This window comes from Aethalodelphis obliquidens, unplaced genomic scaffold, assembly GCF_003676395.1.
Source record: "Aethalodelphis obliquidens isolate GAN/ISIS:26980383/991018 unplaced genomic scaffold, ASM367639v1 scaffold29, whole genome shotgun sequence".
Classification (NCBI taxonomy): domain Eukaryota; kingdom Metazoa; phylum Chordata; class Mammalia; order Artiodactyla; family Delphinidae; genus Aethalodelphis; species Aethalodelphis obliquidens.
Window position 1 is genome coordinate 11,551,646 of NW_020837973.1, and position 24,642 is coordinate 11,576,287.

The window sequence follows — 24,642 nt, forward strand, 5'->3', positions numbered from 1 at the left end:
CTCAGACACATCCCCCAAATAGAGGATAATGAAATCAAAACAGTTTTATCCATGCCGTGCCAAAGGCTAAAATTAAAACAAGTACTTTCAATGTTGAATAGATTGTATGAGGGGTATTGTTGCATTTGTTTAATTAATTTCCCTTGAAGTGTTTGTTTTTATGGTTCTCAAACCTCAGGGGAAAGAAGGACGGTTTTCCTACCTGTTGCCCAGTAGGGAGCCCAGTAACATCAAGCTGTCCTCCATGTTGGAGATGATTTCCGATGTACTGTCTCCTCTCAAGAGGAGCTCTCCACGGGTTTTAAAGTTGCCAAATGTGAATGTTTTGTTGTCCCATTCATTAATCACCTGCTTCAGCTTTTGTTCAACGTCCCTCTCTTTCACCGCACTGATACAGATGTCCTATTAAAAGTGCAAGCTCTCATTTTATCACATGAAAGTCACACATCCTTCTCAAATAGTCTTGGTTCAACAGAGGTCCTGTCTATACCCTTTCCTTTATATGTATCTATAAATACTTACATTTCCAGATCTAAACTGCAATATAATAAATGGTGTGTGTGTGTAGATATAATATAGATTTATCCTAATCTGTAAAATTTATCACCAAACTATTCCAGAAAGAAGACAGAAAAGATATACAGCAGTGGAAGATTTTCAGCCACGATAAAAAAGAAAATCCTGCCATTTGTGACAGCATGGTGGGACCCTGAGGATACTGGGTTAAGTGAGATAAGTCAGACAAAGACAAATATTATATGATAGCCCTTATATGTGGAATCTTAAAAAAAAAAAACCAACAACAACAAAAAAAAAAAACTTGAAAAAACAGAAAGTGGAATGGTAGTTAACAGGGGCTGGGGGTGGGGGAATGAGAGAGATGTTATATCTATTTACAGCTAATAGATAAATATGTCCTAGAGATCCAATCCACAGTACAGTGATTATAGACAACAAAACTGTATCCTAAACATTCAATTTTCTAAAAGACTAGATCTCAATTGTTCCCACCACTAGAAGAAATGATAACTGAGGTGTTAGTTAACACTACAGTGGAGCTTATATTGCAATATAAATGTATCAAATCACTATGTTGAACACCGTAAACTTACACAATGTTAAATGTCAATTATATCTCAATAAAAAGTAGGATAAAAAAGATATGCAATAACCTTTTAAATTTTGCCACTTTCATCAAAGACTCAAAATGTAATGTGTCTCTGATTTAACTCTAAAGTCAAATCAATGCAGTACGAGAGGAGGGAATGAACAGAAACCTGACTTCTTCCCAGCTCTCTGATCACTCTCCCTGTCTTCTCTGCAGCCTTATCTTCTCCTGGACCATTGGTCAAACCTGTCCTTGCCCTCTTCTTGTCCCTCTCTGGATGAGCATATCCACACCTGTGCAGTCAGCAACCTTTTGTATCTCCAGGAAAGACCCACACCCACTGCTTACTGGGCTTCTCTGTTTGGATACATCAAGGAAACCCAAAACACAATCTGTGAAATATCAAACTCATGCCCAAAATCAAGCTCATAGTCTTTGCACTTTGTCATTCCACCTGATCACCTTCCAACATTCCCCATCTCAGTCACAAGCACCATCATCCACTTAGATCTCTCAGCAAGAACTCTAGGGTTCATCCTCAGCCCCTCCCATTTCCCTACCATGTTCACTCCGTCAAATTCTATCCTCCTAACGATCTCTTCAATCTTGTCTCCCCTCTTCAGCTTCACTACCTGCCTCCTCATCTGACACATCATTATCTGTTGCCGGGGATATTCAAGTAACCTCCCAATTGGTTTCCCAGCATTCCCCCTTTCCGTTTTCCAATTCTTTCTCCTCACAGCTACCGGAGTGATCTTTACAAAATGCAAATTTAACCACGTCATCCCCCAATCAAAATACATCTCCCAGTTGGCTACCGACTGCTTCAAAGACTGAAATCAATAACACATTCTAGACCCACTCCATCTCCCCAACCTTATCTGTCTCCTCTCTCGCCCACCTCCACATCTCGGCCATCTGGTCCCCTAAACACACCTCAGACCCTTCACATATGCTGTTCCACCTGCCTGACACTGTCTTCTCTGCACTTTCCAAGCTCCTTACCCCCTCACCACACAAGCACACCCCGTTCACCCAGCACCCAGTCTTCCTGACCTTCATTGCCCTCGCCCCACCCCCAGAGAGGTCAACCCCATTATTAGAGGCCCTCATAGAGCAGCATACTTCCATTTCAATGGTATTTACTGCAGTTTGTAACTACACCTTCATTTGTACAATTATTTAATTATACAAATTATTTAATGATCTGTAAACACAGGAACGTATGTCCCCAGCACTTAACACAGAACCTGTTATATAAACGTTTGTTGAAGAAATAATAGCTGAGTACCAGGAAAAGAGTTTTGATTGTTCTAGCATGATGTACTGCACCAACAGACCATGATGTAGGAAGACTCTCAAATCCCCTGGGACCTTCCAATCTCCCACCACATCATACACTCAATCATTGTACCTCTATTTCCTCTTTGTATTTCAGAAGAGGTGCCTCCATGATATGTCTTAACTTAAAAGTTTCATTCCCCACATCTAGACTGTGCCCAGTGAGAGCAGTTATCCTTTCCCAGTGCCTTTCCATCATGGCCTTACTGGCCATGCGCTCCAGCAGGGGACAACACTCGCTGAAATCATCAATGGTCTTCTTCAGATCCAAAAAAGCCTGCCAGTCCTTCAAGGCCCGGGGCAGCTTCCGACACCTGCGAAGAAAAGCCAACGTGAAAGTTCATTCGAATATAAGCCTGGAATGTCTCCAATCCAAGACTGTCTGCTAGCATTTCCATCAAAAAACAGTCACCTCAAATACCCATCACACTGGTAAATCTCATGACTCAGTGGATAGCTGTTAATATAACCCACTTTTACATTGCAGAAATTTGCTCCTCCCAACCAGGAATGACTTTTTTCAATTTCCTCATAAAAATTAGGTAAAAGGCATTATTTTAAAGAATAGAGGTGCTTCCCAATTCAATTCAATTCTCCAAACATGTTTTGAGACCCTACCAAGTACAAAGCGCAGCAGAGTGTCTCAGGCTGTCAACTGAAAAGTACAACAAATGATCCTCCATTTTGGGGGGGGTTCAACACTTCAAGGATGTAGAAATATCACAGGGCTCTTGCTTTTATTCCAAATAAATCATCTAACATAAACTTCAAATGTTGGTAAGTGCAATATAAATAGAGATCAGCTCTCTCTAAGATGCAGGAAAGCCCTTGGCAAGATTCATCCAGGTTTAAAGGATGTGCTTGTCTCACCAGGCACACATAGGGGTAATTAATAAATCGCATTTGACAAGGGTGATGTCAGTGGACAACAGCAATGAAGCATGATGTGCTTTCGAAACATCTGGGTGAAAAAAGAACCCTGACAGCCTATCAAAGAAGAAAGTATTTGAGGTTCAATAGCTCTGGGCATGATAAACATTAATTTCTCACCTGTTCTGGAACTCTGAAAGTTCGCAGTTGATTTTTTCAATATTTACTTCTGACCACAGAAGATCATGATAGCTATTTACAGTTTCTATGACACTGTTGTACAGAGCATATATTTTCTGTAGAAGACTTAGTTGCTTCTTGATTTCGAGAAGCTGAGGATACTGTGTGACTGGCAGACCAAAAAGCTCCTCTCCTCCAGTATAGGTGATATATTTCCGATAGATATTATCAAATTGATTCTAATAAAAATACAAGTGAAAACTCATCAAAAATGATTTACATGTGAATAAACATGCAAATGAAAAAAAAAGATTGGCCAATAAGCAAACATGTATGATCTCTGAGCACATGTAAATGAGAACTAAATGAGTACAATTAATGACATAGAAACCAACGTTAACCATACCAAATCACAGTTTTTAAAAGGTAAGTACATACTATATTCCACAATGGGCTTCTCTATATTAAGCAGAAAAAAAGTATGTGTTTAAAAGACATTGAGGTTTTGGTTATATAGAAAGTCAAAGAAACTAAAAAGATCACCTGAAATATGATAAGTCTATCACTGGCTTCCTGGGGTTTCAAGCCGCTAGCCATTGGACCATTCTGACACAAAAAGTTAAAATAAACATAAAGTAAAATGAAGCAAATGCATACAAATTTCATGAGCACTATGTATTTGAATATCAAATTTTGTTTACATGCATGTCACATACAGGATAGGAAACTTACTTTTTATTTGTAAAAAAGGACTCAGGAAAGTAACTCATTTGGAAATATTTTCAAGGCCAAAAAAAAGCCAAATTGAGGTCACAGCTTTCATATGTCAAGAAATTTTGAAAATTAAAACTATGTGCTATTAATTTATCAGGTGACATGAAGGGTAAATAACTATTCTGTAAGAAGCACAAACGGTGTCTGGTTTGAACTAGAACACTAATGCCACATGACACACAGAGTTCACCACTCTAATATCTATTTGTAAAGTGACCTGTAATGTTAACATTCCAATCAGGTTTTCCTATATTAGACCACCTTAAATAACTGGATTTCTGTGCTTCTTCATCCGTGAAGTTGGTTCATGAATCCAATCTCCTAATTTCATTTACTTTGTGGTTTGGCGTGTTACCAGTTAGTAAGTACAAGTTTTACCCTATACTCTACACATTTCCCTTCTGTAGCACATTGTAATTGGCTGGAAGTGGGTCTCCTTAAGCAGCATATTCCCAGCAGAAGATTTTGCATGAAAACTTATGTATGTATGATTAAAATATGGACTCAATCTGTCTTGTCCACTTTTGCGTCTTCAGCACCAAGGGCAGTTCTACAGTATTTGCAGAACTAATGAATACTGTGTGAAGGATGATCATGACAACTATAAGCGAATAATATTTATCTACACAAATCTAGAAAAGCTACCAAAATAACTTCAGTACGAAACCAATGGTATAAATAAAGAGCACTTTTAAATTTCCATTTACTGTTGAAATTATTCTGGATGAATTCTAAGCAGAAAGGATTGTGAAAGGGAAATATCTTTGCTCTTGTGAAAATAAAATTTCCATTCCTAGGGAATTTCATTAAATCTGACATATTGTGTGGGCCAAAAGGTTCATTTGGTTTTTTCGTAAGACGGCTCTCGTTGTCTTTAACTGCATTCGAAACAGTTTTGTTAGATTGTATTGTGACAGCTGTCATATCATTTAAAAACAGGCATCAAAATTGGTGAATTTTTGTGTAGCCATTTTAATATTGAAGATGGAGGAAAAAAAGTAACATTTTCAGCATATTATGCTTTATTATTTCAAGAAAGGTAAAAACGCAACTGAAATGCACAAAAAGATTTATGCAGTATATGGAGAAGGTGCTGTGACTGATCGAGCATGTCAAAAGTGGTTTGCGAAGTTTCGTGCTGGAGATTTCTCCCTGGACAATGCTCCACGGTCTGGTAGACCAGTTGAAGTTGATAGTGATCAAATCAAAACAATAATTGAGAAAAATCAACATTATACCATGCGGGAGATAGCCGACACACTAAAAATATCCAAATCAAGCGCTGAAAATCATTCGCACCAGCTTGGTTACGTTCATCGCTTTGACATTTGGGTTCCACGTAAGTTAAGTGAAAAAAACCTTCTTGACCATATTTCCACGTGCGATTCTCTACTGAAACGTAATGAAAACATTCTGTTTTTAAAACAAATTGTGACAGGCGATGAAAAGTGGATACTGTACAACAATGTGGAACGGAAGAGATCATGGGACAAGCGAAATGAACCATCGCCAACCCTACCTAAGGCCAGTCTTCATCCAAAGAAGGTGATGTTGTGTATATGGTGGGATTGGAAGGGAGTCCTCTATTATAAGCTCCTTCCAGAAAACCAGACGATTAATTCCAACAAGTACTGCTCCCAATTAGACCAACTGAAAGCGGCACTCAACGAAAAGTGTCCAGAATTAGTCAACAGAAAACGCATAATCTTCCATCAGGATAACTCAAGATCACATGTTTCTTTGATGACCAGGCAAAACCTGTTACAGCTTGGCTGGGAAGTTCTGATTCATCCACCTTATTCACCAGACATTGAACCTTCGGATTTCCATTTATTTCACTCTTTACAAAATTCTCTTAATGGAAAAAAATTTCAATTCCCTGGAAGACTGTAAAAGGCACCTGGAACATTTCTTTGTTCAAAAAGATAAAGTTTTGGGAAGATGGAATTATGAAGTTGCCTGAAAAATGGCAGAAGGTAGTGGAACAAAAGGATGAATACGTTGTTCAATAAAGTTCTTGGTGAAAATGAAAAATGTGTCTTTATTTTTACCTAAAAAACCAAAGGCACTTTTTGGCCCACCCAATATTATCTTTAAACAACTACATTTTGCATGCTGTAGTCACTCTTCTCCCAAAATACACAGAGAAAGCTAGAGTTGTACCAAATCGTAGTCCAGGTAGAACTGGTGACAGTCTTGGAGGAAGACCTCCACGGTACTAATAAGCTCTTTCCTGAAACTGGGCTGCAGTGAGACTAATTCATTCTGCACTTCACTGGCACGTGCCAGAAGCTTCTCCCAAGTGTAACGCAGAGTATCCACTTTGTCCATCTCTTCCTTTGCTATCAGAAGCCCATATTTGTTAAGCAGGGCATAGGATTCCTACACAAAAGAAGAAAAATTTAATTTCTGCCAGTCAGGTGCATAAATGTATGCACAGTCATTTTTTAAAGCATTAGAATGGAAAAGATCCACATGACAGGGAAACTGCCCAGAGAGTTCTTGTTACTCTACTTGCAAACTTGGAAAAGCTTAAGTGAGCAACTGAGCCACTTAACTTCAGTTTCCTCATCTGTAAAACAGGAAGATTCCCTGGCTGCTTCATAGGATTTTCGTGAATATCAAAAAATATATCAATTTAAATGCATTTTGAAAACTATAAATTATACAAATAAAAGGTATTTTTACTTAGGCCCCTAAATTGTATTTGAAGACTACAAAATTAAATCAAGTAAATGAAAAACATAAAACAATTTAACTGCTAATTTTAGAATAACAAAATGAATCAGAGTTTTAACTCTATCCTATTTCACTTTGTTGGTAAAAGGTTCCAACAGTAAGACATAAGAGGGCATTCTTGAATCAGAGCCTAAGCCAAGTTATTGCCCTCAGGACACAAAATCCTGGACTATTCTCTTGTCTAGAAGATTAAAATAAGGCAAAGTTTGGTTTTCATGAGAAAGGATTTTTCCTAAATATCCCTGGCCTCTTCTCCCACCATTACTCTTCCCCAAAGACATAGAATGAACACCTGATTGTTGATTTGGGGAAAAGATTGTTGATTTGGGCAAGCATAGCCCAGTGCCTCTCTTCCTCTTCCCTCTTTCTCCTTGAAGGCATGCCTCCAGTCTACACCCCAGTACCAATCAAAGCAACACAGAGACCTGCAGCTTTCCAATGCTCCCTTTGATGGATGAGTAAGTACAATTCTGGAACTTAGTGCTCACAAGGCCATAGTGTGTGTGAATAGGGTGGGGAGATGGGGAAAGTAAGATACAATGGGAATATGGGAACTGAACACTAAATCAGGTCTTTCAAATAAGTTCTATCAGTACTGAAGATTGCATGTTGAGCTTGAATACTTGACAACAGTTTGTCTTAACGCTCACATCAGGGGGAAAGGCTTGGCAATTGCTGGACCTCCTCTTCAAACCCCTTCTCCAAACTACCCTGGTCCAAGTAGGGGCTCTTTGCCTTGATGTTTCAATTCCAAAGAAGAACACAATGGACCACGTGATTTCCCTGACCCAACACATTAGAGGTGCAAACCTTCAGTCATCTCTGCCATTTTCATGGTAATTTGAAATTTTTCAAAATTCAAAGAGACGTGCAGAAAATATGAGACAAGAGTATGATCCTGACCATCAGAGTTTAAGTCCAGACACTTAAGTTATGGTGTGATGAAAAGATAATGTTTTTATAACTGGAATTGTTCTAATGCTACAGTTATACTAGTCTCGTTTAAAAGAATATAGTAACCCATTGCTGATAAAGCGTTTGCATCTAGAAAAGAGAGTATGATAATAAAAACAAAAGTAATGTGCAACATTAATCAAACTGCATGATTTCTTTGACCCTCAGTTTCCTTGTTTGTAAGTGGAGTGTTGTAGGAAGGATTAAACAAGTTAATACAGAGTAAACCCATGAATGGACACTGTCAGTGCCCCATCCAGGTCCTGTTTACCAGCTGGTATTTGCAACCCAGATTGTTGGGTGTGTTGACTATAGGAATCAAGCTGCCTTCTTCCCTTGAAAATGGTCCTCAGCTGATAGGAGCCTCCTCATGAGGAAATAGTGGTCAATGACCAACTGATTTGGGGGAATAAAGACAGTCCCCCTTGCCTCAAAATGGGGCCAACTGTGTGGTACAATTCATGTTCCAGAACACTCCCTGGGGGATCAGGCCGAAGTTAGTCTACAGCTAAGATCACACCCTGGCTTAGCTTCCTCCCACCCCCAACCTCATCCTTTTCTGTTTCGTTCACTCTACTTCTCCCATGAGCACTCATCAATAAATCACTTATACAGAAATCCTCATCTCAGGCTCTGCTCTTCAACACCTTAAATGCTGTGTAAAGTACTAGAACTGCCCATACGAGGCACCCTATAGGTTAGGTATCATTACTGAAATCGTTGTTCTTGGGTTTAGCGTCCATTTGTAATTCCAGTCCAGATCTGGTCAATAGTTCATCTAATAGAGCCCAACATATGGAGGTATTTCTATAGAACAAGTGATTATCAGTTTACCTCAATAGGTCCCACTTGAAAGTCAATGGAGATTTGCTGCTCCCTAATTTCCTTCAGTGCCAGAATAGCAATTCGAACATCATCTAGGTCTTTAATTGGGCGATTCAGTTTCTTACTGAATTCTTCAACAAGTGTAAAAATGTTTTCCATCTCACTTCTGTATTTTTTGTTACAGTGACGGCCAGTGACAACCATCCAGGCCCTCGTCTCAGCGGTCAAGGTGAACTTCAAGTCAGCTGTAAAACCCACATGTCCACCGTTCAGTTTGAAAAACTAGAACCAGTATAAGGAGACCCAGTGTAACGGTTTACCAACAGTAAATACTTTGCAGCTGATAGCCCTCTAACACATGAAAAATCAAACTGGAAAATAATTAGTTTTTCCCAATCATTATATATCCATTCATGTCATAAAGCCTATTTGTAACAATTCAAAACACATTCTAAAATGGGGAAAAAAAAAAACAAAACAGTACCTATCGAAACTGTCGGAGATAAGCCTCAAATCTTTGTTATTGTTATTTATTAAAGAAAGGGTACATTTTAATTCCAAATATGACAGACTCATCCCTTATCTGAATTAGCATTTATTTTCAAGGTTTAGCAGCAGAGTGTTCAAAATAGTCCAGAATAAATAATTACGCAGAAGGGAATTAAAAACAAGTCTATAAGTTGGTCTTAAAGCTTGAGGCCAATAAAAGGAAAGTCAATCTTTAAGATAGCTAGAACTCTCTGGAATACTAATCTAGGTAAAGAGACAGAGTAATACGTTGAATTTTTATGACTGTCTGAAAGAAAATGAACCAACCTGTGTACAGAGCAATGGTACCCGCACAGATATACTCAGGCTCAGTGTTAATTTCTTGCTCTAGTTTTTGGAAATAGAGAATCTGGGATTCAAATTCAGAAAGCGAGGGGTTTTTCATAATAAATGTCACAATGGTTTCTTCTTTCTCCTTTTGCCAAATGTGATTGTAGCGTTTGAAGCAGTCGGTGGATGCAATAACTTCCTAGAATACAAATAACGTATTTGTGTAGAGAAGGAAGAATCAGAAACGGTATCATGATATAAATAAACATTTGCCAGTTGCTGGTGGTTCCCATGGATTTATTAAAATGTTTAATTAGTGAACCGTGTGACTAGTTGAAAATGCCACAGGACTGGAACTGGATACAATAGTGTAAATAGTAACCTGGGACTAGTAACAATGTAACTGGTACCATCCTAGCCAAAAAGAGACGGGAACAGTTTCTCAGGAAAAAAAAAAGAGAGAGAGAGAGAGACAGTGTCCATAAAATCTCTTGTGAACCAGGCCCTACTGATTGAAGCTGGACCTTAGGTCAAAAAACACAGCTCAAATCATGCCACAGAGAGGGTGATGCTATGGGGAAAAAAAATACGCTGAGGTCACTTTTTCCCATTGCACAAACTCCTCCAAGACTCTCATTGGTGAAATCTACTGGAAGTCTCAATGGAAACCCATTGACTTGTTCCCTAAGGTCAGAGCATGGAGATTAGATCTAGAGGGACAAATAGAATATATCCAGCATCAAGCCCCATTGAAAGATTGCATGGAATCACACAAAATGTATAAATATATTAGATAAGGACTGACATCCATACAACATTAAATCTTCCCATGTGTTTCTAAATCTTCTCACCTCTTTTTCTTTAATTCCTTGTTAAGTTTTAGAGAACTCTTCAAAAAGACCCTACAAACTTCTCATTATGTACGCTCCTAGGTATTTTTCAATGATGTTGTTATTGTAAAAAGGATCTTTTTTCCACTTTCCTTATAACTGTATGGATGGCATATAAGTTTTTTTAAAAACTGTTTTTTTAACAAATGGTCTGCTTTGTTACAAAGTGTGCTTCTGTAAGATGAATTGGCTCTCTCACAACTGGCAAATAAGAAATGATGTCAATATAACAGGAAGGTCACATTACCAAATGCTGTTTTTCCTAACACTTCATTTTGTACCCACTAAAGCAGCAAACCAAAGAGGGGCACAATGCTTTTTGTCTCTTCTTTCTTTTGGGTTAATTTGTTCTCCACTTTGTTTTGAGAATGTTCTTTGCACAGTTAGACCTGATCTTTGTATATTTTATATTTGTCTCCATAACTCAGTATTTTCAACTGTTTCTTACACCTTGTTACAACTTCTACCAAGTTTCTTTCACCTTTCGATAGTATGTAAAGTTCTATACTGACTACAGCGTTGTTAAACAGGTTAATATTTTACTATGATTGTTATTGTTTTTGGTATTACTCTGGTTACAGAAGTTCCTAGGTTGTGTGTGTCTATCTCAACCTCTTTTTTCTCATAAGCCCTATTAGATGTGCAACTTTGCAAAACTGGCTTTTCAGGAACATGTTTATTGCATTACAGCAGAAATGCCTATAGTTACCTTTCAACTGACTACTAATTTAACTCTTCTTGGGCCATATGTATTTTTTAGATTAGCGCTTTTGGATTTACTTGATAGATAATCATATCATCTCCAAATAATTAAAATTTGTCTCCTCATTTCTAATGTTTATACCTCTTGGTAGTCAACTTTTTCTATTGGCTTACATTATAATTTCAGAGTTACATCTGCATGAGAAAAAAAAAATTTCAACTGAGATAGAGCGAAAAGTGGCATTATTTGAAAGAATAGAGCATTACCAACGGCATTCTAAATGGTCTGATTATTTTAAGTAAATTTCACCAACCTGAACCAAGCCAAGCAGTAGCTTTACTCTAGTTCCCCATGTGCAGCTAAAGATGCCTCTTGAAACCTCAGGATTAATGAGTGTTGACACTTCACACCCACTAAAATGCAGAAAGCTAAGCCTGCCCCCGCTTGTCCCAGCTACCCCTGATGCCCTGGCACGGGCTGAGATGTTGACATGCACACCCAGAATGCACTGCAACAGCATCTAGACATATTCACAAATGTATGATGGTTTGGAGAATGAATTACAGATTATCAAAGATCCCTGAATATGGGTAAAATTCCAGAATCCTGAGCTCTTTCAACACCCAAGAGTTTATAATATTAAGAACGTACCTGGGACTTGCCTGGTGGCACAGTGGTTAAGAATCCACCTGCCAATGCAGGGGACATGGGTTTGAGCCCTGGTCTGGGAAGACCCACATTCCACGATCAACTAGGCCCTTGTGCCACAACTACTGAGCCTGAGCTCTAGAGCCCGCGAGCCACAACTACTGAAGCCTGCAAGCCACAACTACTGAAGCCTGCAAGCCACAACTACTGAGCCTGGGTGCCACAACTACTGAGCCTGTGCTCTAGAGCCCACAAGCCACAAGTACTGAGCCTGTGTGCCACAGCTACTGAAGCCCACAAGCCTAGAGCCCATGCTCCGCAACAAGAGAAGCCACGGCAATGAGAAGCCCGTGCACCGCAACAAAGAGTAGCCCCCGCTCACCACAACTATAGAGAAAGCCCATGCACAGCAACAAAGACACAACGCAGCCTGAATAAATAAATAAATAAGTAGATAGATAGATTTATTTAAAAAAAAAAGAACATACCCTAACTAAATAAGTTTTAGACTCTCATTTATTTTATCTGAGTCAATCTTTATTAAACTGGAACTTTTGAAAGCAGAGGTAACCTAAAGCCTAAAGGAAAAATTACTTGAACTACATATGTAGGGCTGATCTACTTAAGTTATTTTAATTGCCATGGTTATTTTGATTGTTTGGTCCAGCTCATCTTTTCAAGCCAGGCAGTGTTATAAGTCGATGGCCAAACTATGGATGTGCTGAATGTAGGTCAGGTTTGTATTCTGATCCAACCAGTTATTGTAAGAGGAAAGGGGCTGGGGTCAGAGGATTTTCTGTGGTCGAGGAAGGGTCAGCCACAGAAAATTCAGAAGGGTCTGTGGCTGTGGAGAGCCACGTCTAGCACTATGACCAAGTGTGCATATAGTCTTCCAGAAACAATCTGGCCATCCTATCCATCTGGATAAAGTCCTTCAAGTTATTCTAAGTGTCAACCCTTTCTATTATCTTAAGGAAGACTGTACTAAGATCTGTACATTTCCTTCACATAGTATAAAGGCAAATGCAACAACAATGACACAGACATAAGTACCTTGTTGCCTGCAGTACATTAATTTCAACTACTCTGTCTTACCCTTAGATTTTCATAACAGTGGCTGCTTATTGATCTATTTTATTGTATTTTCCATGATTACTGAGACATTTGAAAGCACACTTGAATGTTTATTATCATCATAGAATACTCTACTTACCTTTATCGTTTAGTACAGAGCTTGATAAACTAAGCACTAGACAAATATTTGTTAAATTGAATTATGTGAACGCAGTCCCTAGGGCAAAATTAAGTACAAGACCTTCAAGATATTAAGAAGGAAAATTGAAAATGTATAAATGCAAAAGCTTCCAGTTCCCTCAGGAATACATTAAAATTAAACTTAATATTTCCTCACATGGTTACAGCAAAGGCAGCTTTTCAAAACACTTTCAAACAAGTGAAACTCATTCTATCAAAACTGAGTAATAGAAAAGATATATTTACTGAGTGACAACTGTTCCCTCAACAATGAGAAACATTTTTAAAGAGTCAGCAGGTCTTAGTGCCAATGTGAATATTTTCTTTTAAGTAGAAATTGACACCAGGATTTTGAGTCTTTTTAACCACAAAGACAGATTTGCCTGAACAGAAAAGGGAAAGGTGAGAGAAGAGCAGTTTGGAAGAAAAAATTAACCTGAATTTACATCCATGTCCAGTACCAGTACGTGCTGAAAATATTTTCGAAATTCCCAGTATTATCTTATTTCCATGATATACATACATGTATATACAATATATATAAATTTTCATCTATTTTGTAAGATTTGCCCAACTACAGAAACACAAAAACTGAATGTAAACTTATTCTATTTCAAATGATTCAAGTCAGTTCCAGCATCACTGACTCTTTGAAGGTGAACTGCAGCAACAGTCTGACCTGGGGTTTGAGACATCTTGAATTTTTTAACAGACTTATCTGTACTACATAAATACATAAAGAGTTTAAAGGCATTAAACAGAAGACAATATAAAACACAGAAATAATAATTGTCTTTCACCGTGCAACCTAGAATGAAAAATCTTGAGTTAAACAAACATTTGCTGGGCACGTACGAGATTCCATAAGCTGCTCACTGAAGGTACAGTGTGTGAGACCCAGGCTACATGAAGGACAAGCTTAAATGTTCAACTTCAATCTTGCTGTAAAGCAAAAGACCCTGGCTGCAGATCCTCTTGGCATACCTTTTTGGTGGAGCTGATGATTGTGCTAAGCACAGAGACTAATTTTAGAATCTCTTTGTTGTCAGAAACATTCTTATAATAATTCCTGTTTTGCACAGGAATGGGTAAGTTCACAGATGCTATCTCAAAGGTATCTAAAAGCAAAAAAAAAAGAGAGAGAGAGAGAGAAACATTTATATCAACAGTATATAGAACATGCTTTAAAAAGATGAGTGAATTTCTGTAATGGTAAAGTAAGGACCTCTGAAAAAATCTTCTTTATAAAAGCAATTGAAAACACTGGGCAAATTTGTCAATAATAATTTTTTCAGGACTCTGGACATTAACCAAAGCTTGCAACAATTCAAGGAATTGTTTATTAGAGAAATATTTTGAAATTTGAGTAACAACAGTGAGTTTTGTCACTGTTTTGTTAATCGGTTCTACGTACACTGCCCCTTGCTGGCTATGCGGCAGCCTCGAGAAACAGGAGCTTCGCAATGACCGTGGCTGTGAAAACCACAGCCAGCAGCAGGCCACATTCACCAGAGGGACCAGCCTGGGCTTAAGGCTCCTCAAGAAGTCCCACAGAATTGTCCCTACTTGACTTGTCTGGAAGCTCCCTGGGCAAGCCCCATTCAAAGAGGTTATCTTTATTTGACCTGACTCAGAACCCACTGACAGAAAATCCCTATCCCCAAGGTGTTTGTCAAAAAACAATGAGAACAAAACAGAAGCAGACTCATAGATACAGAGAACAAACTAGTCCTTGCCAGAGGGAGGGGAAAGGAGGATGGGCAAAATCAATAAAGGGGATTAAGAAGTCCAGTTATAAAATAAATAAGTCACAGGATGTAGTGTACAATACAGGGAATATAGTCAATAATACTGTAATAACTTTATATGGTGATAGATGGTAACTAGATTCATAGTGGTGATCGTTTCATAATGTCTAAAAATACCAATCACTATGTTGAAGTACATAAGTCACTTACTTATGAAGTAAGTCAACTATACTTCAATTAAAAAAAAAAAAAATCAGTGACATTTAACTTCACAGCTGTCTGAGGCAATGATATCTGTTGGGGCAATGGAAAGGGTGGCCAAAAAAGTTAAAGATCTGGGGAACGAGATGTCCACAGAAGGCCTTATAGGGCCCTGACATATTCCTGGGGTTCTAGAAGGTCATGTGTATGTACAGAGCTGTGCACATGCCCAGGAAAGACCTAAAAATGTCCCAATCTTTCATGCTGGCTCATGAATTGAGGTCTTGCACAAATAGTAAATAAAGGCTAGAGCAGTGTTGAAAACTTTCTGAGCTTTCAGCATGCTCCAGTGCACACACAAACTCCCTAGGCAAAGCATGGAAGTCTTACTTGTTCAAAGCATTAAAGGAAATCTCTGTGCAATCATAGTTAACTGCTAAACTAACCAAGCACAGACTATAGCGGTGCAGTCCACAGGGAAGACAAGTTTTACAGAATTGGTCCAGGAAAGTCAATATAAAACAGTAGTAACAACAATAACAACAGACCCTGGGAGAAAGAATCAGATTTGCTACATTATACTCTTTAACATATCAAGTTTTAAACAAAAATTAAAATTGTGAGACATGCAAAGATACAGGAAAGTCATGCCCACCCATAGGAACAAAAACAGCCAATAGAAATATACATGAGAAAGCCCACTTTTGGAATTACTAGGCAAAAAGAAATTTTTATTGACATACAGTTGATTGACAAGGTTCTGTTAGATTCAGGTGTACAACATAGTGACTCAAATTTTTTATAGATTGTACTCCATTTAAAGTTATTATAAAATACTGGCTATACTCCCTGTGCTGTATATTTCCTTGTAGCTTATTTATTTACTTATTTTATACATAGTAGTTTGTATCTCTTAATCCCATACCCCTATCTTTTCCCTTCCCCCCTTCCCTCTCCCCACTGGTCACCTCAAAGTTTGTTCTCTATATCTGTAAATCTGTTTCTGTTTTGCTATATCCTTTCCTCTGTTTTATTTTTTAGATTCCACATATAAGTGATAACATAGAGCATTTGTCTTTCTCTGTATGACTTAATTCACTAACATAATACCGTCCAGGTCTATCCATCTTGTTGCAAATGGCAAAATTTCATTCTTTTTTATGGCTGAGTAATAGCTCATTGTATATATGTATCACAGCTTCTTAATCCAATTGTCTGTTGATGGGCACTTGGATTGCTTCCTAGCTACTGTAAATCATGCTGCTATAAACACTGGGGTGTGTATATTTTTCGAATTACTGTTTTCATTTTTCCAGATATATACTCAGGAGTGGAAATGCTGAATCATATGGTAGTTCTATTTTTAGTTTTTCTGAGGAACCTCCATACTGTTCTCCACAGTGGCTGTACCAATTTACATTCCCACCAACAGTGTAAGTGGGTTCCCTTTTCTCCACATCTGTGCCAACATTTGTTATTTATGTTCTTTTTAATGATGGTCATTTTGATGGGTGTGAGGTGATATCTGATTGTGGTTTTAATTTGCATTTCTCTGATGAGTAGTGATGTTGAGCATCTTTTCATGTGCCTGCTGGCCATCTGTATGTCTTCTTTGGGGAAATGTCTGTTCAGGTCTTCTGTCCATTTTTCAAACAGGTTGTTTGTTTTTTGATATTGAGTTGTATGAGCTGTTTATATAGTTTTGATATTAACCCCTTATTGGTCATATCATTTGCAAATATTTCCTCCCATTCAGTAGATTATCTTTTCATTTTGTTGATGGTTTCCTTTGCTGTGCAAAAGCTTTCTCACACCATGTACAAAAATAAACTCAAAATGGATTAAAGACCTACACGTAAGACTGGAAACCATAAAACTAGAAGAAAACATAAGCAGAACACTCTAACATAGATCATAGCAACATTTTTTTATTTGTCTCCCAATGCAAAGGAAACAAAAGCAAAAATAAACAAATGGGACCTAATTAAACTTAGAGAAAAATTTAAAATCAGCTATTAAAATATGTTCAAGGAACTACAGAAAACCCTATCTGAAGAATTAAAGTACGAGAAGTATGTCTCAAAAAATAGAGAATATCAATAATGATATAGAAATGTAGAAGAGAATCAAATACAAGTTCTAAAGTTGAAAAAAACAATAAATGAAATGAATATTCACTTGCAAGGCTCAACAGATTTTAGCTTGTAGAAGAAAGAATCAGTGACCTTGAAGTTAAGTTTCTTAAAACCTAGAAAGCTAGGTTATTGATTTGAGATATTTCTTCTTTTTTAGTATCAGTGTTTAAGACTATAAATTTCCCTCTAAGCAGTGTTTTAACTGCAGTTCATAAGTTTTGGCATTTTGTGTTTTCCTTTGCATTTATCCTAAAACTATTTCCTAATTCCCTTTGTGATTTCTTCTTTGACTCATTGGTTATTTAGGAGTATATTGTTTAATTTTCATGTATTAGTGAATTTCCCAAATCTCCTATCACTGATTTTTAATTTCATTTCACTGTGGTTGGAGAAGATACTTTGTATTATTTCAGTTTTTTTAAATTTCATTTCAATAGTCTCCAGATTGACTTACAGATTCAGCACATCCCAAAAATCACAAATCTTTTTTGTAGAAATTAACAGGCTGATGATTTCAAAATTCATACAGAAATAAAAGAGATCCAGAATATTCAAAAACAATCTTGAAAAAGAAGAAAAATGTTGGAAGACTCACACTCCTGACTTCAAAATTTACTTCAAAGCTATAGTAATCAAGACAGTGGGGTTCTGGAATAAGTATAGACATAAGATCAATGGAATAAAATCCAGAGTACAGAAATAAATGCTTACATTTGCACTTGCAGTTAACTGATTTTCAACAGGGGTCTCAAGAAAATTCAATTGGGAAAAAATAGTCTTTGCAACAAATGGTGCTAGGACAACTGAATACCCACAGGCAAAAGAATGAATTTGGACCCCTACTTCACTCAAAATGCACCATAGACCTAAATATAAGAGATAAAAATATAAAATGTTTAAAGAAAACATAGGAGTAAACATTCATGACCTTAAGTTAAGCAACAGTTCCTTAAATACACAATCAAAAGCACCAAAAGAAAAAGTAGCTAAGCTGGACTGAATCAAAATTAAAACTTTTATACTTCAAAAGATACCATTAAGAAAGTGAAAAAACAGGGCTTCGCTGGTGGCGCAGTGGTTGAGAGTCCGCCTGCTGATGCAGGGGACACGGGTTCGTGCCCCGGTCCAGGAAAATCCCACATGCCACAAAGCGGCTGGGCCCACGAGCCATGGCCACTGAGCCTGTGCGTCCGGAGCCTGTGCTCCGCAACGGGAGAGGCCACAACAGTGAGAGGCCCGCGTACCGCAAAAAAAATGGAGAAAAAAAAAAAAAAAAAGAAAGTGAAAAAGCAACCCACAGAATGTAAGAAAATATTTCAAATTACATATTTACATATCTGGTAAGGGATTTGTATTCAGAATAAATAAACAACAATAAAAAGACAAATAGTCCAATTATTAAAAACTTGGGCAAAGAATAGACATTTCTCCAAATAAGATATATAAACGGAAAAAAAAAATAAAAGCTACACATACAGACATGAAAAGATGTTCAATATCATTGGTCTTTATGGAAATGCAAATCAAAACTGCAGGGAGATACCACTTCACACACACTAGAATGGCTATAATCAAAAGGCAGACAACAACAACTGTTGGTGAGGATACAAGGAAAACAAAAAAGAGAGAGAGAGAGACCTTCATACACTGCTGGTAGGAAGGTAAAATGGTCTAATTGCTTTGGACAACAGTTTGGCATTTCCTCAAAATGTTAAGCATAAGTTACCATATGATTCGGGGCATGACTATCATACCCAAGAGAAATGAAAAAATATGTCCACGCAGAAACTTTACACAAATGTTCACAGCATTATCTATTCTTAACAGTCCAAAAGTGCAAACAACCCAAATGCTCATCAGCTGATGAATGGAGAAAACGTAGTGTATCCATACAATGGACTATTTATCCAGCAATAAAAAGAAATGATACATAAAAAGAGATGAAGAAATGATATATGCTACAACATAGTTAGAACTTGAAAGTTAGTTACAAAAGACCACATGTAGCATGATTCCATTTATATGAAACGTTCAGAATAGGCAAATCCATAAGGACAGAAAGTAGATTAATGGTTGCCAGGGGCTGGGGGAAGGGAACGAGAAATGACTGCTAACAGGTACAGGCTTTCTTTTGGAGGGGATGAAAATGTTCTAAAATTAGATAGTGGTAAAAAAAATAAATAAATAAATAAAAATAAAATAAAATAAAATAAAATAAAATAAAATTAGATAGTGGTGATGGCTGTACAACTCTGAATATACTAAAAACCACTGAACTGTACACTTTAAAAGGGTGAATTTTATGTTATGTAAATTATATCTCAAAGCTGTTATTTTTAAAAGGTGCGGCTTATTTCTTCTGTTAACTCTTTTATCATGACAAGAATATATGTCTAATTTTCCATTAAACATTTTTCCTCTCAATTTAAGATATAATTCATGATTGAACATATTTCGAGTTTAGAAAATTCTGAATTTTAAGCTATTCTAGGAAGTTAAGCAATGTTTCCAAACAATATCAAAATTGAAATTAACACAGTAATATAGATTTTTAGCTTAAATAAATAATATTGTAAGTTGTGGACAAAGTTGTTTTGAGCTGTCTTTAGCCTCCTCAGTAACAGACTATTTTAAAGAGGAACTTGTTTTAGTTTCTTCCTTGTGGTTAGTTCTCAGGGGATATGAGCACTAATTGAAAATTACACACGCCCTGTTTGCAAGGTTGCTTTAAAAGAAGTTTGTAGGACTAAACTACATTTATCATATATCATTAGCAACTTGGATGTCATACGCTACCTAATACTACAGAATATAAATGAAAACCATAAGATCTACAGCAAAAATCACAGCATGTTAGCAAAACAGGACATATAATGGCTCAAAATACAAAATAGCTCTTAAATGTCAGGAAATGTTCATTGTGATGATGACAAGTTTCTCTTTAAACTGTGAAACTAAAATCCTACTTGTCCCCTAGTATGTCTTGTGAGATACCCATTTAAAATACACTATTCATGGGGCTTCCCCCGTGGCGCAGTGGTTGAGAGTCTGCCTGCCGATGTAGGGGACGTGGGTTCGTGCCCCGGTCCGGGAGGATCCCACATGCCGCGAAGTGGCTGGGCCCGTGAGCCGTGGCCGCTGGGCCTGTGCATCCGGAGCCTGTGCTCCACGGTGGGAGAGGCCACGGCAGTGAGAGGCCCGTGTGCCGCAAAAAAAAAAAAAAAAAAAATACACTATTCATGATGGTGATATTAAAATACATGGATCTTCATATTTTATAAACTAGAAATTGGCTCATAGATTAATATTCCGATCTAATCTGATTTGAGAATTGCATGGAGGGAAAATACCTTTTAGCTCAATATATTTTGATTTAGAATGACTACTTAGAAAGAACTAAAAGAACATTTACCCTGAGGTTCATTTTCTCCCATTTCAACATCAGAATCGCTGTCTTCATTACTCTGCAAAGCAGCCATTTTTCTTTCGTGCATCTTTTTCTACAGCGGAAAAGGACATATTTCAGTCATATGACCTTGAAACATAATAAACCATGCCACCAATCATATGATTCATTTCAATCATATGAAATGATTTCCTCATCCCACACCCACCTTGGACCATAGCTCACTGTTCCACTGTCTAACCCCCTTGGTGACAGTGACGATGCACTCCACGGCTTTGTTCAGCGTCTGCTGTATGTCTTCTAGGGCTGGGGCCATGGTGATGTTGGGAATGGCCAGAGTGATGCTTGCCCGGAAAATGGGCAGAACGTTCTGCTTCATTTTAGAGGTACTGTTAGTGTCTGAGTTAACACAAAACAGGGAGGATTTAATCTTTTTGATTTAAAATGTATTAACTTAGTTAATAAATTTTTAATTTATTTCATTTTTAACCAGAAAAATTAAAGCACCTAGAACAATACATAATAGGTATATCATTGGACAATACTGTATGTATTTGTTGAATGAATGAATAAAAACTAATGGAGGATCTAGTTTTGCTCAATGTAACAGAGCAGCTCGATGGAACCCAAGCCATTTTCTGCTGATTACAATCTATGGGTACACTCTCCATAAAGGAAACCCACTGCCTGGAGTCAGATTTAATTACGTAAACTCTGGCCTAAAAGGGCGCGGTTAAACAGTAGAGAAGAAATAAAGTGTAATTTACCATTTACACCATACCCAAGGGGCTTTTAAAGTCGGATATAGGTATAGGTGTCTAAATATGTATATGTGTGTGCGTGTTAACTCTATATATACAGTTGGAAATACCTGTAATATATAAAGTTGAGGAAGACGTGACAATATTCAGCATATCAACAGTTGATAAGTTCTAATATTATCCCCATGTCAAAGGAAAGTACTATCCTCCATTCTGAAGTAAAATAAAACATAATAAGCCATGCCACCAATCAAAAAATTATTTTAATGTTTCCACTTTTATTCATCCACTTTTAATTAAATATTAGAGATGCTTTCCCTTAAATGCCAATATGCAAAATAAATTAAAATAGTTTGTTATCCTATTGTTTTTTCAATTTTAATTAATTACTGTTACTTTATTTTTTATATCTTTTTAATTTAAAATTTAATTTCAGAATGTCTCTAAATTTGATGGATTTTTGTGGCCCCTCTGGGAAATGCAACACCTATTTCTGAATGGTGCCGAGGAGAGATGGCTGTACTGAGAATGAAGAAATCAGTTGGAAAGTACTAAAGTGACACGAAAATAGTAAAAACAATTTCTGCTTTGGAGATCATGGCATTAATAAGATCTTTCTCTCTTTATAAGATTGGCTAATAATCTAATAATTTAACAATGAAATTATCTTTCTGGATATCTTCTTTTTAAAGTATGTATTTTTTCTTTCACTAATTAAAATAATTCATTTCACACATTTTCACCTTATTACAAAAAAGATTAAACGTGATGCTGATTATGATGTTATTAACAAGAGCTAAGCAACGTTAAGCAAATTACTTAACCTCCCTGGACTCAGTCTTAAATGAGTGGAATGATAGTGTCTACTTCATAGAATTGTTGGGATAATCCAAGTTCATAATATTTAAACTTACAAGGAGGCACTCAAGAAATGGTGGGGGTTTTTATTATTTAAATTTAACAGGAACACACACACACACAACCAGCAACCAGACTTGGCCAGCCAGGAGGCAAATGGTGTGGGATCATTACCCCGGAAGCTGGTCATGTGGGAGGAATGAATGCGCTTGCGAACGGCCTCTAGCGTGTTCCTTGTAACTTTCAGCAGAGCACCCAGGTTCTGGTGATTGAAGTGAGAGAGCAACTCGCGGGCTCCTTCCTGTAACACCTCGGTCTCTTTCTTCTTTCTCGCGACTGTCGTCAAAGGCAGGAGGCCCACCCCAGCATTAAGAGAAGATGTCAAGGTGTCGCAATGTCCTTCTTCTCTTTTTGCTGTTACACAATGAGAGAAATTGAAAGAGATGGGAACGGGGAAAGAGAGAAAGAGACAGACAGACAGAAAACCATCTACTGCAGTTAAAGAGAAGAAAATTAAGATAAATTACATGCAAGTTGAATAACACTCAAAGGTCACACTTCTTATGAAATGAGGCCATCAAAGGATAGGGAGACGAACTCGGGGCACCAGGCAGTCTGAGGAGGCCTCTCCTCCTCGATGTGCGGAAACAGGAGGAGAGGCAGAAGCTATGGCCACAAAAGAACGGCAGGGCCTGGGCGCCTGGGTGCTCGTTCTCTGGGTTCTCTCTTCCACCAATAACCATAAACCCTTGGGGAACAGCGACCGTCCTCAGCCTCTCAGTGTCCTCCTCTGTCCTGCACGCCCTTTGCTCTGGTGTAGACGTACCTCAGTGGGGATTCCAATCCATAAACCATCCTACTCTACTGATAGTGAAAAAACATACCTTTAGACCTCAATGCAAAGAGAGCTAACAAGGGCCAATGCAAAGCACATGCTTGTAGAGTTGAACAAAAAGTAATGGGAATGAATGACATGGCATCATTAAAATGTGCTCTGAATCATAATTTCAGATTTATAAATGTCCTTATAAAATTGGGAGGGTCTTTTTAGAGTGTGAAATTCATTGCCATGTAGAAAATTAAATTTTAGTTTTCAGTAATGTCCTAGAAAAACAAGACCCTTCCATTACCCCGTCTTACCCGAAATTTCATTTTTTGAATCAGTACTATTCATATTGGATGCTTTCTCTCTGTCTTCCTTAGACGAAACTTCCACATCCAGCAATATATTTATTAGCTCATTGACTGCTTCCTCCACTAATGAGCTTTTAAAGTGTAGTATCTGAGCACCATTTACACAAAGGTCCTATCAAAAAAAAAATAAAAATTAGCACCGTGTCATATTTGTTTAACTAGCTCTTGTGGGCACATAGGTTCAGCCTCCAGATGAGATCTTGGTCCCCAACGATGCTTGGCCATGCCTCTCACACTACCCCAGGCCAGGCATCCTGTAAAGGAACGTGTTAAAGACAAGAGAACCAACTGGATCGTAGATGGACCAAAATTATGCTTACTTCTCCAGCAATGGAGGAAATAACTCCAAAAGTCATGAACTGCCTCTCTTCCCATGAAGTTTCCTTCATTTCATATAAATCTGCTCTAGCCAGCCTTCCTTCTCTCTTCACCTTTGCCAACAGTCCATCATCAACCCCTAATTAATTTCAGATATTCCCCTGCCTCCAACTGGATTATGCATTTCTCAAAAATGAGATTTAACAAACATAAATGAATATACTGGAGCACTTTAATCAAGACAGACAGAGAGATAGTCAGTGATTTACCACCTGGTTGGAAAACAAGCCCATAAAGCAATACACTGTGAGTAGGTCATAGTCTCCAGCTCCTTCCCAAGTTCCACCATGATTCATCTCAAGATTCTCTAATGTGCTCATGGACCCTCCACTCTAAGCATTAGCTTCACGGTTCATTTACCTCGTCATTACCCATGACATTCACGTCCATTCCACTGCTGTAGGGCATATGGCATTTTGATATCATTAAAACAGGAAGATTCTGATGTGTTCTGAAACTATTAAACTTCTTTACCATCAAATAAAGTATAAAATAACTCCCAGCTCAGAACTTCACTTAACTAATAATCACCATCCTTAGCCTACAGACAGTTATGAAAAAGATGCAGGTCAGAGGTTGGGTAAGGGAGGGAATAGAGTTAGCGCCGTCCAGCAACAAGTACAGTAACAAGTACCAAACTACCTGGATTCAAATCCTAGCTCTGTGTGATTCTGGAAGATCTTGGGCCTTGATTCCCACATCTGTAAAATGCTGATTATGGTAGAACCTACCTCAGATTGTTGTGAGAATTCCAAAAGGCAATGTATGTAAAATGATAAGAACAGTGCCTGCCACAAAGTAAGTACCCAAGAAGTGCTTGTTATTATTATTGATCAGCAAATCACACACAAACACA

At 37.7% G+C, this 24,642-nt stretch overlaps 1 protein-coding gene across 1 annotated transcript in view; it reads right to left on the minus strand.

Moving 5' to 3' along the window:
• DNAH5 (dynein axonemal heavy chain 5) overlaps positions 1–24,642 on the minus strand; it is a 202,004-nt gene that overhangs the window by 143,874 nt on the left and 33,488 nt on the right. The window contains exons 17-28 of the mRNA XM_027125332.1: positions 23,355–23,520; positions 22,389–22,628; positions 20,804–20,994; positions 20,602–20,689; positions 14,090–14,223; positions 9,608–9,809; positions 8,801–9,036; positions 6,437–6,655; positions 4,043–4,105; positions 3,500–3,738; positions 2,523–2,763; positions 203–402 (exon numbers count right to left, since the gene is read on the minus strand). Of these exons, the coding sequence (XP_026981133.1) occupies positions 203–402; positions 2,523–2,763; positions 3,500–3,738; positions 4,043–4,105; positions 6,437–6,655; positions 8,801–9,036; positions 9,608–9,809; positions 14,090–14,223; positions 20,602–20,689; positions 20,804–20,994; positions 22,389–22,628; positions 23,355–23,520 (2,219 nt within the window). The remainder of the gene's footprint in view (positions 1–202; positions 403–2,522; positions 2,764–3,499; positions 3,739–4,042; positions 4,106–6,436; positions 6,656–8,800; positions 9,037–9,607; positions 9,810–14,089; positions 14,224–20,601; positions 20,690–20,803; positions 20,995–22,388; positions 22,629–23,354; positions 23,521–24,642) is intronic.